The following is a 17268-nucleotide window of genomic DNA, read 5'->3' on the forward strand; positions in this document are numbered from 1 at the left end:
TGTGTGTGTGTGAGTGTGTGTGTGTGTGTGTGTGTGAGTGTGAGTGAGTGTGTGAGAGTGTGAGTGTCTGTGTGTGAGTGTGTGTGTGTGTGTGCGAGTGTGTGTGTGTGAGAGAGTGTCTGTGTGTGTGTGTGAGAGTGTTTGTGTGTGAGAGAGTGTCTGTGTGTGTGTGAGAGTGTGTGTGAGTGTGAGTGTGTATGTGTGTGTGAGTGTGTGTGTGTGTGAGAGAGAGAGTGTGTGTGTGAGAGAGTGTGTGTGAGAGAGTGTCTGTGTGTGTGTGAGAGAGAGTGTGTGTGTGAGAGAGTGTGTGTGAGAGAGTGTCTGTGTGTGTGTGAGAGAGAGTGTGTGTGTGAGAGAGTGTGTGTGAGAGAGTGTCTGTGTGTGTGTGAGAGAGAGTGTGTGTGTGAGAGAGTGTGTGTGAGAGAGTGTCTGTGTGTGTGTGAGAGAGAGTGTGTGTGTGAGAGAGTGTGTGTGAGAGAGTGTCTGTGTGTGTGTGAGAGAGAGTGTGTGTGTGAGAGAGTGTGTGTGAGAGAGTGTCTGTGTGTGTGTGAGAGAGAGTGTGTGTGTGAGAGAGTGTGTGTGAGAGAGTGTCTGTGTGTGTGTGAGAGAGAGTGTGTGTGTGAGAGAGTGTGTGTGAGAGAGTGTCTGTGTGTGTGTGAGAGAGAGTGTGTGTGTGAGAGAGTGTGTGTGAGAGAGTGTCTGTGTGTGTGTGAGAGAGAGTGTGTGTGTGAGAGAGTGTGTGTGAGAGAGTGTCTGTGTGTGTGTGAGAGAGAGTGTGTGTGTGAGAGAGTGTGTGTGAGAGAGTGTCTGTGTGTGTGTGAGAGAGAGTGTGTGTGTGAGAGAGTGTGTGTGAGAGAGTGTCTGTGTGTGTGTGAGAGAGAGTGTGTGTGTGAGAGAGTGTGTGTGAGAGAGTGTCTGTGTGTGTGTGAGAGAGAGTGTGTGTGTGAGAGAGTGTGTGTGAGAGAGTGTCTGTGTGTGTGTGAGAGAGAGTGTGTGTGTGAGAGAGTGTGTGTGAGAGAGTGTCTGTGTGTGTGTGAGAGAGAGTGTGTGTGTGAGAGAGTGTGTGTGAGAGAGTGTCTGTGTGTGTGTGAGAGAGAGTGTGTGTGTGAGAGAGTGTGTGTGAGAGAGTGTCTGTGTGTGTGTGAGAGAGAGTGTGTGTGTGAGAGAGTGTGTGTGAGAGAGTGTCTGTGTGTGTGTGAGAGAGAGTGTGTGTGTGAGAGAGTGTGTGTGAGAGAGTGTCTGTGTGTGTGTGAGAGAGAGTGTGTGTGTGAGAGAGTGTGTGTGAGAGAGTGTCTGTGTGTGTGTGAGAGAGAGTGTGTGTGTGAGAGAGTGTGTGTGAGAGAGTGTCTGTGTGTGTGTGAGAGAGAGTGTGTGTGTGAGAGAGTGTGTGTGAGAGAGTGTCTGTGTGTGTGTGAGAGAGAGTGTGTGTGTGAGAGAGTGTGTGTGAGAGAGTGTCTGTGTGTGTGTGAGAGAGAGTGTGTGTGTGAGAGAGTGTGTGTGAGAGAGTGTCTGTGTGTGTGTGAGAGAGAGTGTGTGTGTGAGAGAGTGTGTGTGAGAGAGTGTCTGTGTGTGTGTGAGAGAGAGTGTGTGTGTGAGAGTGTGTGTGTGTGAGTGAGTGTGTGAGAGTGAGTGTGTGAGAGTGAGTGTGTGTGAGTGAGTGTGTAAGAGAGTATGTGTGAGAGAGTGTGTGCGTGCGAGTGAGTGTCTGTTTGTGTGCGAGTGTTGGTACTAGATTTACATACATACATATACACATACATATATATATACACACACACACACATATATATATATCGCAAGTATATAGCTCTATCTAAAAATGTCATTGAATTTTTTGCTGTTTTAATATTTGAGGCAGCTTATCAACAATAATTTCAAAAGATAAAATAAAGACTTAGCTTTAAGTTTTGGATGCAGGTAATATCTGGTTCACTATTAGCAACCAACCGTTTAGTGCTTTGCTGAAGCGTATCCTACATACTATAAAATGAAATTATATATTTTATGCAGTATACACAGCTTTTTGAGCAGTGTATTGAATATTTCTGAAGGCATTGGTTAAAGTCGTCAACAATATTGAATTTGAACAAATAATTATTGTAATAAACTTTATTTTATATATAGCGCCTTTAAAAGTACCTTCTTAGTGCACACAACAAAGCACAAAATCATGTATAAATATCAATCTTTAAAAAATTAAAAACACTAAATCAAACAAAAAAGACACAACTAAATCAGTCATATAAAATCTGACATTGTTTTGAGATTTAAAAATACCTGTGCATGTTTGATATTTAGATTTTATATTTTATTGAAATTTTATAGATTTTTATTATTGATTTGTTAAGGGTTTGTGAGATCCCAGCATGCATTGCAGTCGCACATGATATGACCTCATGACCTCTTGTTTTTGTTTTTTTTTGTGCTGCAGTGTCAATGTGACCCAATAGAGGGCGCAGTTACGCTCAAACTGGACACACTTTAGGACAACACAGTGTTGTTTAAAAAATGTTTATTGGCTTTTAAAACCACTTAAAAAATCTCACCTGTGAGTACTTTCCCTTGGAAAAAAAAAAAAGAGGAGAAAAGAACAAAACATCGCTGAAACGCTTCTGCAATATTAACAAGCTACTGTCCACATAGAGCAGATAAAGCAGCACATCAGAGGCTCAAATCTACAGACAGAATGAACATTTTTTTCTACAAGACCGACCTGACGAACGACATCTGCAGCGTCAAACCCTGTGTATTAAAAGAGGACTGGAGTCTTACTGGTAAAATAAAAAAACCGGTAATTAATCAGTGCCTTAATAAACGCCAGAACATAAAAAATATTTACAGCTTTCTTCACATAGGCATTTTTATATACATAAAAAAAGAAAACGAAAAACAAGTACAACGTTCATGAACAGAAACAGACTTATTTTAACTTCGCAAACATCGTAAAATGCATATAGCTTCTGAAGAACTACTTTTGTCCCCTCTCGTCCCGTTTTGATTGGCTAAAAGATTGCTCACAACAAATACTACCATAGATAGTTTAACATACATGCGCACATACAGTCATTTTATAACATGGTAAAGCATGTTGGCTTTTTTTTTTTACGCACTGTAATTTTTAAATCTCGTATTTTCATATTTTCTTCTCAGGTACGAGAAGTTGTACAACGCGGATCTCATTGAGATTAGAGCTCATTGCTACACAAGGCCATTATTCATTGTCGTTTTCGAGCACGAGTGCGTAATTCCCCGATTTATTGTCATTAGAAGAAAAACAACGCGGGCACCAATTGTTGTTTGTCGACAGAAAAAGAAACCCAACTTCTAGTGCAATAAGATTAACGTTTTCAAACCATTTCCAACGTCTGCTCCTTTGATTCGTCTCTGCACACAACATTTAGCTATGTCACGATAAAATTAAGTCTGTATATCTCATTTCTTTTTTTTTCTCGATAAATCCATGCTATAATATCCTCTCTTCATTTGCACATCACATCTGCGTACGCAGTAACCAATAAACTTCTAAGAAAAATGGTATATTAGCAAGCTACAGACCCAATGTTTACTAGCACATCACAGGAAGCCAGAAACGCAACAAGCGAAATATTGTGCTGGCTATGGACTCGTTATGATCAGCGTTTTCTTCTTAAGGGCACTCGAATCTACCTACCATTAGCGTCTTGATAAAATGGAAATCTCATGATGACAACTATGTCCTTTTTACAAATGTCGCACTACCTACAGCCTAGAACCTTAGCCTTCGTGAACTTGTACAACATGCTCCCCATCCATACATCCGCCATATACATAATTTACACAAATGCTAATTCACTTACTGTAAAAACAAACAAAAACTGTCAAGATTCCTTTTAGATGACGGGCGATTGAAGATGGAAACCGCAACGGATCGCAATCACTTGTTCTTCCACAGCTGCTCTTTGGTATGGAGTTAAGGCTGGAGAAACTACACAGGTTTGCCTGTTGATCTCGAGTTGGTAAGAATATCTAGCCATCACCATACCATCGTCACTACCAGTTTGAAATGATGTGCTAACAAAGCCTTCAAAATGGCTAGCAACCATCTGAAGATGGAGAACTGCTAATTCACGACATGTGCACCAAATTCGTTCAAGTAATTCTTGAATTCAGAAGCCTTTAATCAGATGGGATAAGGCCTTAGACTCTGGAAATAAGGCAGACGAGTCCTATCTTCCCATTTTTTCGGGAAAAAAACAAACCAAAAATCTCATCCCTCCCCAACAGTTTGGATTCAACAGTACAGGTATTATGGCCTTAAAACCTTTTCCCCCAAAAACGTGTAAAATCACTTTGACAAAACAAATGATGGCTGATGAAAGGTACAGTAAATGCGATTCTTTAAGTCAGCACCAAGTAGCACCTAAGATCTTTGCAGTTCACTGAACTGACCGATTTACGATATGTAGATGTGATATTTCACCTCTGCTGTACTAATGGTATTTGGGGGCACTCTTTTGGTCTCCTACCAAACTTACAAAAGCCACATTACTGGATCCTTAGACCACTGTCTAGAAAGGGAGCTTCCCCAACGTCAACGTTACTCGGAATATTGCATGGTTTTAGTGGGAGGAAATGTATGAAAGAGGGATATGCTTGTGCACCAGGTGATGTCTCATCATATTGAACGTACTTTACTACCAGCTGGAACCAGAGGAAATATCTGACCGCCCACTATAAATGACTTCTGAGTAGGGCTGGGTATCGAGTTCGATACTTTTTAGGCACCGACCGAATTGCCTCGATACCATCGAGTATCGAAAATATCCGTAAAAATATCGGTCCGCGTCAAGTCGAACACACCTGCTAGTTTACACCGGTTACACTCAGAGATGTGGCGCACACGTGAGGCTGTAGTGTGAATGTGTCCCAGCCCCCTTAGATGTAAGGCTACATTTACACTGGTGCGTTTATGTTTTAAAATGAAAACGATCCTTGTCATACTGGCGTTTCCACTGCGTTTCAAGCTGGCTTTCCACTCTCTCTGACAAGCGACAGACCGGTCATTCAGTCATTCATTCATTTCCAATGGAGAGTAGCGCGGGAGCTGCGTGGAGTTCCGATCATATGCAGATGTCCGTTCATACTAACGTTACACGACTGAAAGCGCGTGTTATGTGACCATTCATGCAATCTGTAGCATCATGCTACATGACAATAAATAAGATTTATATTCCGCTTTTACTCAAAACTCACTTTAAACCACCATCGAGTGTTTGCAATAACTTCCGATTGCCGTCTAATGTGTGTTTTGGCCATGTAATGTTGCTGAAATTAAATATGTTATTACCTCTGAGTCAGAGCAGCGATCATGGAAGAGAGAACACAAGCAGACAGCGCTGGAAGCTGCTAATGCTCATCAGTGGAAAATAAATAGAAATCATGATTCTGTCTGAGCTATGCGTTTTAAAACGAACACGCACTAGTGTAAATGTAGCCAAACAGATGTGTAAACTGAAGACTATTTGAGCTTTATTAAAATTATTTGCACTGATTTATTGTGTTGGTTACATTTTGTTCCTTTGTGCAGTGGCTCTGGAGATGAGTCTTTGAGATTGTATAAACATCAAGAAGCTGAAAAATAAAACCAAAGTTTTTTTTTTTTTTTAGTTGATGTAATCTTGTTAAAATTGATTTCATAAAATTGGTATCGAAAAAAGTGTCGTTCAGGAAACGGTATCGAAGTCAAGGTATCGGTATCGAACATTTTTGAACGATACCCAGCCCTACTTCTGAGTGAGGAGAAATGACTGGAATGATCTATGAAATCATACAACAGGAATACAAACAAAACGATTGTAAAAAAAAATTCAGATAAAGCACATGCCTGTAAGAGATTTACCTCAGGCTGGCACTTTACACTGGACAGTCCAAAGCGTCCAGATTTTTGCTGCACAGACACATCATTCAATATTTTTGTACGTAAAGGATACACAAAACGTTGCAATACAAAAAACAAACGCTGAACAGAAACCATAAATATAAACAACAACAGACGACAGCAACATCAACAGTAAAAGAACGGGAAATAATATTATCCCAACATTTCCACGGTTGGCTGGTCTTTATTCTCCAGCCAATCAAAACCAGCAGAATTCACAGTATCGCTGCAAATCTGCTGAAACAGAGGATCGTTCTTCAGTTCTTCCAGTGTGGCGTCTTCAAATTGGTCCTGCTGCTGACTGGGGTCAAACAGCAAGTTGGGGTCCAAAGTGTTTAGGTCGTTAATGCTACTTGAAAGGTCAGAAGTCAACCGGATATCGCTGGAAAAGTCAGAGGCGACAGCACTGAGCTCTGACGCCACCTGTCCGACGAGTTGCGAACTGGGGTTGAGGCTGTCCTCCCCCAAGAGATCCTTGACAGTAGTGTTGAAGTCCAGTTGCTCTTGCTGCTCCTGATCCACAACCTGCTGCGAGGTTTGGGGCAACAAGTGGTGCTGGGTGAGATCTGGGTCATCTTGTAACTGTTGTTGGTCCGGCAACTGCAACTGTTGGTCCTGGAGTTGCAACTGTGTGTCTTGAAGTTGTAGCTGTTGGTCTCGGAGTTGTAATTGCTGATCTGGAAGTTGCAGCTGTTGATTCTGGAGTTGTAGCTGTTGGTCTTGCAACTCCAACTGCGGTTCCTGGAGCTGAAGCTGCTCTTCCGGTCGTTGCAGTCCAGAGCCCGATTGTGCTTGACTGTCACCACTGGAGAAGGTGACTTGCTCCTCTCCCGCACTTATGAGGTAACCCGTCTTCTGGAAGTCAAAAGGCGAAGGGCTTGAGTCCAGAGGCAGCTGCTGGTTCTGAAAGTTGGGGCCTCCGGGGAAGCCCTGTGTCGTCTCCAGGATTTGGGTTAAGTTCATCCGTGCTGTGTAATTGGCGGGCAGGTTATTTACACCCAGCCCTCGCACTGCATCGTCTCCATCCGTGTCCATCTTGCTAAGGAGCACGGTGGTGATCTTAGCGCTATTGCTTTGCTGCCCCTGGTGACTGATGGGAAGCAGCTCAGACTGCATCATGATGTTTAGTGGAACTGATTGGCTCCTCTGGGCCAAGCTGCTGGCACTGACCCCAGACTGGTTGTTGGACAAAATGTTCAGAACCTCAAATGTCAGGGGGCAATTAAAGGGAGAAACAACAGATCGTGGGGTGGTGACTGTTTGTGCAGTGGTGCCACTAAGGTTACGCTGGCGAACTGCTGGGCTAACGCTGCGACACCGGAAGGTTCCACCTCCAGATGTAGATGTGCTTCCTGCCCCTTTGTTGTCCAACGGAGCTGGGACGGCAAAACTTTCTTGCTTGCTACTAAGGGTGGTTTGCTGTCCTTGTTGCACTGGAGAAATGGTTGTTAGCCTTCCCAAGTTTCCGTCCTGATGCCTTGACTGAAGCTGACTAGTGGTCTCAGTTGCCTGGGCCATCAACGATAATGGATTAGCGGCAATCTGCTTGTGTTCTGCTTGCATCTGTTGCGAGTAGTCTTGCAGCGAACTCTTGAGTTCACTTACAGTAGATACCTGCTGACAAAGGTCACTGCTGATTTGTTGGTGACTTTGGATTTGCTGCAGTAAAGCTGTGCTATTAGCAGAAGCAGTTTCACTAGGGCTAATATCAGCAACTTCATTCTGAGGATTAACCATCTGGGAGGTGTCCAGGGCGCCAATGGGAGTGTCAGAAAGAGCTAAGATTTGAGTTGGAAGAGAGCTACTCTGTTTTAGTGTAACTTTGCATGGAGCGCTCTCTGGTCTTGCTGGAGTGCCAGGTCTCTGAATCTTCTTAGCTGCTATTACAATACCAGGCTTGGCATTGTAGCCAACATCCAAAGGTTGCTGGGAAATGAATACTCTTTTAACTGGGATTGTATGGGTTTCCAAAACAGATGCAGAGCGTTTTCGAGGGCTTTTTGGACCGAGACTAGCATCTTTTGAAGAAGTGCTTGCAGTTGCCATCGCACAAATGGATGACAATTCGGCATCTACATTCTGGCTAGTAACAGTTAAATACAAAGTACTTTCTGGTTGATCGTTGTTGTTATTGCTGCTTGGGGCAAGAGCCCCCATGATTGTACTTGAAGGGGTTGTAGAGTCACTCTTGGCCCTTGTCACTCTCTCAGGCACAGGGGACGCCTTAATAAGAAAAGAGGGTTCACTGGAAGCCCTGAATTTAGTGGCTCTTTCGTTCTTTAGTCCTGTACTTGCCCCTGATGCAGTGATTTGTTTATAAACAGCAGTAGCTGAGTTACTGTCATTCACAGCTTCGAATGTCACTTTTACCTCACTGGTAACAATGGATGCTGATGGGGTTGGGGTCGTGGAGGGACGTCCAGCTTTCCCAGATGACTGGAGAGACATGACAGACGCCCCATTCTGCGCTTGCTGGATTTGGCAAGATTCTTCCAGGGAAGCTGTGCTACTGAAACCTGTCGAAGCAGGTCGCAACGGGGTAGGAGTACTACTACTACTACTGCTACTGCTAGGCGCTAACGAAATTGCAGTCATCTTGACCACATTTAAAGAGCTAACATGGGGCGTGGGCATCACCGTCTTGATGGGGCTGTTGGTGATTAGGAGCGTTGGGGGCGAGCGAAGCGCAATGGCGCTTGTGGCAGAGGGTTTAGGTAAAATCTGAGCATATCGGTGTCTGGCCAACCTGTCACCGACTGGGCTGGCAGGGAAATTTTGGGGTGTTTTTGGAGACTGCTTAACAGGTTGTGTCACGACCTGGAAGTTAACAGGAACAACTTTTCCCTCTGCTGCCCCAACAGGACTTGGAGAGGTCATTAGTTGCCTGTTTCTCTGAACCTGAAAATGATGCAAACAAAGGCACAATCTAAATCATTTGTCATTCAGCAATGTCGAATCATCCATACCCTGCTATCAACCAAAATCTCCTTACTGTGATAGGACTTGGAACAGCAGTGACCACAATGCCTATGGTTGGTTGAGGGGACAGTATTGCAGGACTTCCAGTGGTCAGGCTGGATCCAGGGCCGGGTGTGCCCGCCTCTGCCCTTCTGGCCTGGGCATCAGTGGGCAAAGGAGAGGTGAGCTTCTGCTCCTGCTGTTTCTTCTGAATCTTCCGCTGCAGCTGCTGTTTGGCGTCTACAGAAGGCGAAGGGAGGGTCTTCACTTGGGGCTGGAATGAGTTGGCTTCACCAGTTGGCACAAAGGCAGAGGCAGGCGTAGGGGTTTTCATACCTGGTTTTTATCAAAGAGATTCAAGTTAAATACAAGTAACGAACATAGTTTGAATGCCACACAAGTAAAACTCCTGAAGGGTGCAACCAGTAGCTGCTACAACCGACATTTTCAAAGAGTTTAATCATGCATCGTCTAGATTTGTATGCGAGGTAATTTTTGTGTCTTGCCTGTTGGGGTTCCAGTCATAACAGTAAGAGCTGCCATGGACTTAGTGCCTATATAGTGACTATTGAGAAGAAAGCGTGCCAGTTCGTCCACACTGTCAAACTGGCGACTCAAAACCTTCTGAGCCCATTCGCAGACCAGACCGCAAGCTGCCGAGCGCATCTCATCCTCAGCACTGGGAGACTGTCCGGTCGAGTCCAACAACTCACACTAAAGAAGCCCAGCAATAAGAGGCTTATCAAACTTGTACAAACTTCATTTGAAAACCAACACAATGCTGTTGCAATTAGGGCATGATATGAATCTCTTGTTTTGGATTTGACAGAAACAGGATACTGACCCCGTCTCCTGATTTGTGTAAGTCCAGGTTAGGGAGTGATGGCACGTGCACAAATGCTTTTTTTCTCAGCCCACTGTAGCAGTACGTAATGCATTGTAAAGGTTCACAACAATTCTCAATGCACACAAAATACTTCAAAAGCAAATGTTGTCATGCTTTAGGTGTATCGCAGGTAGCTCAAATTCAAAATATATCAGATTTTTCCACACAAAAGGATATTTTGATTTCCCCCTCATGCCCAAACGGCGTGCCTTCATGTTCGGAAAAACGTTTTTCATGATCTTTCCAAAATCAGCTGCGCTTAAAGGATGGTAACCCAGATTGTCGCAATAACTCCTGAAACATAGCATCAGAAACGGATGAGTACAAGCAAACACAACTTCTGTCCATTACTGCAGTGTCAAATCACTCACTTGTATTCGTCGTACACCTCTTGTTTTGGCAGTGAGGTTTCTGGGTGCTCTTCCAAGTGATTTCGGATCCAGTTGAACGCGTACATCTGTTGAGTCCGGCTGGACGACATGGAATTCTGGTCGCTATGGGGAAAACAGAGGAAAAGAAAGGCTTAAAACCAAAGATGGTGCAGCACCAGAAGGCTGTGTACACATTTGTTGGTCCTGTATAATATATCATGTTACAAACTACTTCAAAATTATTTTCCCTTTAATATAGTTAAAGTTGTAGTACCATATCGCAGGACTTGCAGAGCCCCTCTGATTTTCAGTTCTATTGGACATCATGTTGGTAAAGAGGGGTTGACATGATGGACAGATAAGGGGAAACAAATGATAAAACACAGGAAGCTTGGTATTGCAATGTCATAATTTACACAAAATCTGTATAAATGGCGAAATGATTAGCTCATGACTCATAAATCAATGTTAACCTGACCACAAATGCAAAATGAAACAATCTTACAAAAAATGATACTTGCAAATGTTTAGATTTTGTTTCATAAATGCATTTCATATATGCATGTTTCACTGAATGTAAATATGAGTGAATCATAAACAGACATACAGTATACGCTATGAGTGTATTTGATATTGCAAAGCACAAAAAACACAAATGAAGTGTTGAAACCATAAAAAGAGAGGAGGGGGATATGGAAAGGAATAGTGTAGATAAAAAATAATATGCACCTTTTGTCATTGCCACCACTGGGACCAGAAGGCAACTTAAGGTAGAGGTAGAGCTTTTCAATATCTGTAAACTTCTCAACATCTTGCTGTGTAAATGAACAACACAAGGATTATGAGACAAAAGCAATTCAGACAAGTTTGACATTATTTTTTACTATTAAAAAAAACAGCATGTTAACAGTCATGCTGAGGTATTAAATGTAATTAAAGTGTGAAAATCAGTGAAATTCTGTGACTACACTAAAATGTATTTATTTTTTCAAAATGACTATTTTTGAGAACAAGAGTTTTTCCAATAAAAGTTTACATTTGGTTGTGGTGGAGATTCCACCGCAGCAGAAATTTGATTTTGCTACCTTTTTCTCCAAAAAATAAAAGAAATGACATTATTGTCATGCACAATATCAAACACCCACACCATTATCACACACTAAAATTCACTTAAAGGCCTTGATTTTCAGCCCCTGCAAAAGACTCCGCAGTCCATGACATCACTGTTTTCTCCTGCATTCATTTCCGCAAGGTTGCCGTATTGTACGGGGAGAACCAGAGCCCCTCGAGCCGGCCAGGCGCACAGTACCAGAGCGTGTCTGCGCATATGACCAACAGCAAACCTGCAATCCTGCCCTGCTCTTAGCTGGTTGCCATGTAAACCCTGACAGTAAACATGCATGTCAATGCTGACACACTGGCAACACGTCGTTCCAGCACAGGCTCCGCCCACCTCGCTTTCCATTGGCTGGTGAGAGTGAATTCCTCTCACCTCGTCCTATTCTATTTGCCTCTTTGTTGCTAGGAGAAACCGGCGCTCATGAATGGATGTGAGGCTGGGCAGCCAATGAGAGTCAATAAAAAAATAAAAGACGATTCACTGTTATTTCCTAAATGTACCAGGTAGTGGTTATAAATCCTTCCATCCAAAGCAAACAGCCTTATTCTTATTCTGTTCTTCCGGTCTCCATAGAAACCCATGTTAAAACGGTGTAATGAGATCGACTGAATTAATTAAACTGAAACTTTTTAGTGTAACTAAATATAAAAATGTGTGCATGGTTGAGTGGTGCTGTTGTTGGCTGCCACAGCAATAAACTTCCTGTAAAGTACTTGCATAATGCATAAGGCTTGCAGCGCCTAAGTTAAAATACTGTGTGTAAAATAATAAAATAATGTGTTAAAACAAAATGTGCTCTTATCATTTCATGTACAAAATCCTCTGAACTTCACCCTCGAGCCGCCTCATGTCATCTACACACTCATTGAGTTACTGCAAAAAGACGGTTATTCTGACACTATAAAGTGAAGAAACTATGGCGCAATGCGCTTTTTAACGCCATTTTCATAGGTTTAACTTTATAATATCAGCTCGGAAAATACGTTAATTTGACTAGAAACACCCAGAACGTCCAAAAGCATACCTACAAAAATGTTAGTACTTTGTTAAAACGTAAAAAAAACATGTTAGTACTTTAAAATATTAAAAACATGTTAGTACTTTGTTTAAAATATTAAAAACATGTTAGTTCTTTGTTTAAAATATTAAAAACATGTTAGTTCTTTGTTTAAAATGTAAAAAAAAAGATGTTAGTAGTTTAAAATGTTAAAAATGTGTATTTTGTTTAATATGTTTTAATAAAACATGTTAGTACTTTAAAATGTTAAAAACATGTTAGTAAATAATTGCTAAAAATATATTAAAGAATTTGCGTTAACACTCATGATTTTTCAAAGTTGTAAATAAAACAGAGTACGTTTGACAAGAAAATACTATTTCAGTCTTTCTAAATCTAAATTTTACATTTAATTCAATGTGTTGCTGTGATTGTGAAATTTACTAGCAATTTTGGAGTGAAAATTCTACAAATTCTACAAACATGCAAAGGAAGAATTATGACAAATACATCATCCATCTAAGAAAGATATAGCAGGACACTACGATACTCCCTGTTGACTAATAACTATGGATTATTTGACGATGACAACTGCTGTAGAAAACGCTGTTTTGATAAAAGTGAGTGGCCTTTAGATGACACACACGCACACACGCACACACGCACACACACACACGCGTGCTGGAACTAAAAATAAATCACACTGTCAGACAGTAATGAACATCACTAACATATTCTTTACACGATCAGAATAATCTCAAAATGAACACATTCTCCAAATATGACTCACAAACTAATGACCCCATTCACATTCACAAATGCAAAACAATTCATAAACACGTTTTCAACATTTAAAAACTGAATGCTGAATCTGCATTTTTAAATGTCTTGTCCAATGTTTTTAATAACGTACTACCATAATACACTATTCCTGCAGCATGCAGTATGTCTCCTATGGAGATGTAATGCTCCTATGATCTTCTACACCAGCATAAGTGTGCATTATACAACCAGAGCACTTGACACACAATACTGCATCCCACAATGCAATGTGCTCAGCTTGACCTTCCATTTCCAGTGTGATGAATGAACCAGATGCTGGTTTATCTGGTTCACCAGTGGCTGATGCTGATAAATAGATAGCTGGGAAGCCAAAGGCCAGCGTAACACTGATATTTAAAATATTTATTCATTACTTAATGCCATATCAGCAGAAAAAGCTATTGTAAATTCATTATTAGAATTTCATAAGACTTCATTATTCATAAATAGGCTAGTTACATTTATAAATAATATTTAAAATCCTCAACCAACGATTACAGTTTAAGGTTTATGCTTGACAAGCAATGTTGCAACTTGCTGCATTAATATAGAACACATCTGCATTATAATGCAGAATCTCAAATTAGAGTCCAAACTACTTGTCTGATAATACAAAACTGGAAGCACATTGCCTAAATGTTTATAATTAATGGCATGAGAGACTTACCAATATACTCTCCACTTTTGATTGTACTGATTTGCTGTAAAACAAGAAAAACTGATTATTAGACTGGTTGTGCTTCAAGTATGAACACAATGAAAAAAAACAAAAACAAGACATACTGTTGAGTTCCTGATAACAGGCAGGGTATTTTTTGGAGTTGGTTGTGCTTGTTTAAGATAAAAGAATTCGTAGAAAGAAAAAAAAACACCGGCTCTTCTTTAATCCTTAATGACAGTGTCAAAGGTAGAGTTCTACGACACCTGTCTATTCATTTAACAGGTTTGTTGATTCTGGAGAAATTAAGCTTTTATGGACATCGCATGTTAAGTGCATGTAGATCATCTAAAATCATTTTCATGTCTGATTTTTATGGGAAATGAGGTACAAGTGGACTTTCCAAATCAATCAGACATCGCATTTAACTGAAATCAGACATTGCATGCAATGATATCAGATAATCCATGCAATGCGATTAGACATCATCCCCATGCAATGAAATCATACATCCATTGCAACTAAAATCAGACATCCAAATGCAATGAAATTAGAGAGACTTTGTACTGAGATCAGATATTACTTGCATCTGAAATCAGAAATGCCTTTGCAATGACATCAGAAGATCCATGCAATAAAATCAGACACCGTCCCCATGCAATAGAATCAGACATCATATCCAAGCAATTAAAACAGACATCCCAATGCAATTATAAATCAGACATAATCACATGCACTGAAATCAGATATTACTTGTCATTGCATGGCACATCTGATTTAAAATGCAAGCAATATCTGATTTCAGTTCATGAGATTACACCTGATTTCCAATTTCATTGTATTGGGTTGAATGATTTCATTGCTTGGATATGATGTCTGATTTTATTGCATGAGGACTTTGTTTGATTTTGTCTAATTGATTTTCTGAAGTCATTGCATGATATGTCAGATGTCATTGCATGGTATATCTGATTTCAGTGCATGTCTGATTTATAATTGCATTGGGATATCGGTTTTAACTGCACGGATATGATGTCTGATTCGATTACATGGGGACGGTGTCTGATTTTATTGCATGGATTTTCTGATGTCACTACACGGGATGTCTGATTTCATTGTGTTTGGATGTCTGATTCTGTAGCAATGGATGCATGATTTTATTGCATGGGGTGGGGATGGTGTCTGATTTTATCACGTTGATTTTCTGATGTAATTACATGCCATATCTGATTTAAAATGCATCTCGTTCAATGACATCAGAAAATCAATGAGATTATTGCAATAAAATCATGCATCCATTGCAACTGAAATCAGACATTCAAATGCAATGAAATTAAATATCAGACATAATCACATCCATTGAGATTATACATTACATGGATGCCACAGAATGAAATCAGACATCCTATGCAATTACATCCCAAGCAGTGACATCAAAATACCCATGCAAGAAAATCAGATATCATATGCAAGCAATGAAATCAGACATCCCAATGCAAATGAAATTAGAAATCAGACATAATCACATGCAGTGACATTAGAAAATCCATGCAATAAAATCAGACATCATATCCAAGCAATAAAATCTGACAATCTAATGCAGTCATAAACACCATAATCACATGCACTCAAATCAGATATGCCATGCAATGAAATCATACAATCCATGGAATGAAATCAGATATCATTTGAAATCAGATTTGACATGCATTGAAATCAAACATCCCATGCAGTGACATCAGAAAATCCGACAATCTAATGCAGTCATAGAATAATAATCACATGCACTGAAATATGCCATGCAACAAAATCATAATCCATGGAATGAAATCAGACATCCCCATGCAGTGAAATCAGATTTGACATGCAATAAAATCAGACATCCAAAATCAATGGAAGTAGAAATAGCAATGCAATGCAATGCCATCATATATATCACTTGCATTTGAAATCAGCTGTACCATGCAATTAAATCAAACATCAGATCCAAGCAATGAAATCAGACAATCGAATGCAATTATAAACCAGCCATAATCACATGCACTCAAATCAGATATGCCATGCAACGAAATCATCCAGTCAATGGAATCAAATCAGACATCCCCATGCACTGTAAACAGATATTATTTGAAATCAGATACGACATGCACTGAAATCATACATCCCATGCAGTGACATCAGAAAATCCATGCAATAAAATCAGACATCCAAATGCAATTGAAGTAGAAATAGCAATGCAATGACATCATATAATCACTGACATTTGAAATCAGCTGTACCATGCAATGGAATCAGACAATCGAATGCAATTATAAACCAGCCATAATCACATGCACTGAAAGCAGATATGCATTGCAACTATATGCAGGCCTGCCGTCCATTTGACATCAGACATCCCATGTAAACAGTCAAACATCACATGCAATGGAAATCAGACATCCCGTTACAAGCACGCAAGGTGCCGCGTCTACCTCTCTCTGAGCGCAGAGATGTGTGTGAGATGTGCTGGGGTGTTTTTGAGATCGGACACTGATCGGATCTCTTACCAAATGGAATTCTTGATCTTGTTGTACTGCAGCGCCGTCGCTTCGGGGCTCTGCAGGGACGCTCCGGGAGCACCGGGCTGTTGTTGTTGATCATCAGCCATCACGGTGAGATTCATGCATGGGAGGAGGAGGAGGAGCAGGAGGAAGAGGAGGACAGCTTCAGCGTGTAGGCCTCATTTGAGCGCATAACGCCCAGAGCCGTGGTGAGACGAGCCTTTTACCGGGAGCACGGACCGAGCAGCGCGGGCGGATTCGGACGCATAAACGGGCGAGAACGCGGCGGAAAAACACGGAGCTTCTCTGAGCGGCGGACAGAGACAGCAGCAGCAGCCGCCACGGACCGAGCTGCAGGCGGAGACTGCGCATGCGCACGAGCGCACCCCGGAGAGACGACAGCTTCAGAAATGAGGTGTTTTTACCTAACCCTAACTCACCTATACAAAAGGTCAAGACGTACTACTGCAGTACTTTGCTATACAAATGCGTACTAAAGAGTGCATTGGTATACCATGGCCAAAACGTGGTATTACCATGGTACATTTTAGTACTAGCGAATAGTTTTTTAGAAGACAGATTTTCATGTATTTACATCTGGGACTACTGTATGTCCAAAAACCTGTTAATACTATGGCATCAGTTCGCTTGATTTGAAGATTACTGAATTAAAAGCAGAAATCACCTACATTGTGGGAACCTTTGGGAGGAAGACAGGTTAATAAAATCTTCATTAAAATCTAAAAGTGTCTAAAGGTTACTGTAGGGATTTGGGAAGGAGGTAGTAATTATCTTTAGCCTAATTTAAAACAAGTGCTAAGAAACCATAGTGCCATATAATGAAAGAGGTCAACCAGACTGTATAAAAGCCTTTATTTTATTGTATTGAAATTATTAGGCTAATACGCCATGTTTATTTATTGATTTGTGAAAGGAAGGAAAACGAGCCTGTGAGGGATAATAGTTTGTAAAGTTGTGAAAATGAGATTTGTGACGTAT

General features: G+C 41.0%; 1 protein-coding gene across 1 annotated transcript; it reads right to left on the reverse strand.

Annotated features, from left to right (window-relative positions):
• Window positions 1-5716: 5716 nt before the first annotated feature.
• Window positions 5717-16782, reverse strand: LOC107661280 (DNA-binding protein RFX7-like). Its single transcript, XM_016450778.1, has 10 exons — window positions 16276-16782; window positions 13739-13772; window positions 10862-10947; window positions 10407-10445; window positions 10133-10255; window positions 9939-10055; window positions 9720-9804; window positions 9382-9589; window positions 8910-9211; window positions 5717-8815 (listed from the first exon to the last, which is right to left on the reverse strand). The coding sequence occupies exons 1-10, from the start codon at window positions 16374-16376 to the stop codon at window positions 6071-6073; spliced, it is 3840 nt and encodes a 1279-aa protein (XP_016306264.1). The 5' UTR covers window positions 16377-16782; the 3' UTR covers window positions 5717-6070.
• Window positions 16783-17268: the final 486 nt, after the last annotated feature.

This window comes from Sinocyclocheilus anshuiensis, unplaced genomic scaffold (assembly GCF_001515605.1).
Source record: "Sinocyclocheilus anshuiensis isolate Anshui unplaced genomic scaffold, SAMN03320099.WGS_v1.1 scaffold499, whole genome shotgun sequence".
NCBI lineage: Eukaryota > Metazoa > Chordata > Actinopteri > Cypriniformes > Cyprinidae > Sinocyclocheilus > Sinocyclocheilus anshuiensis.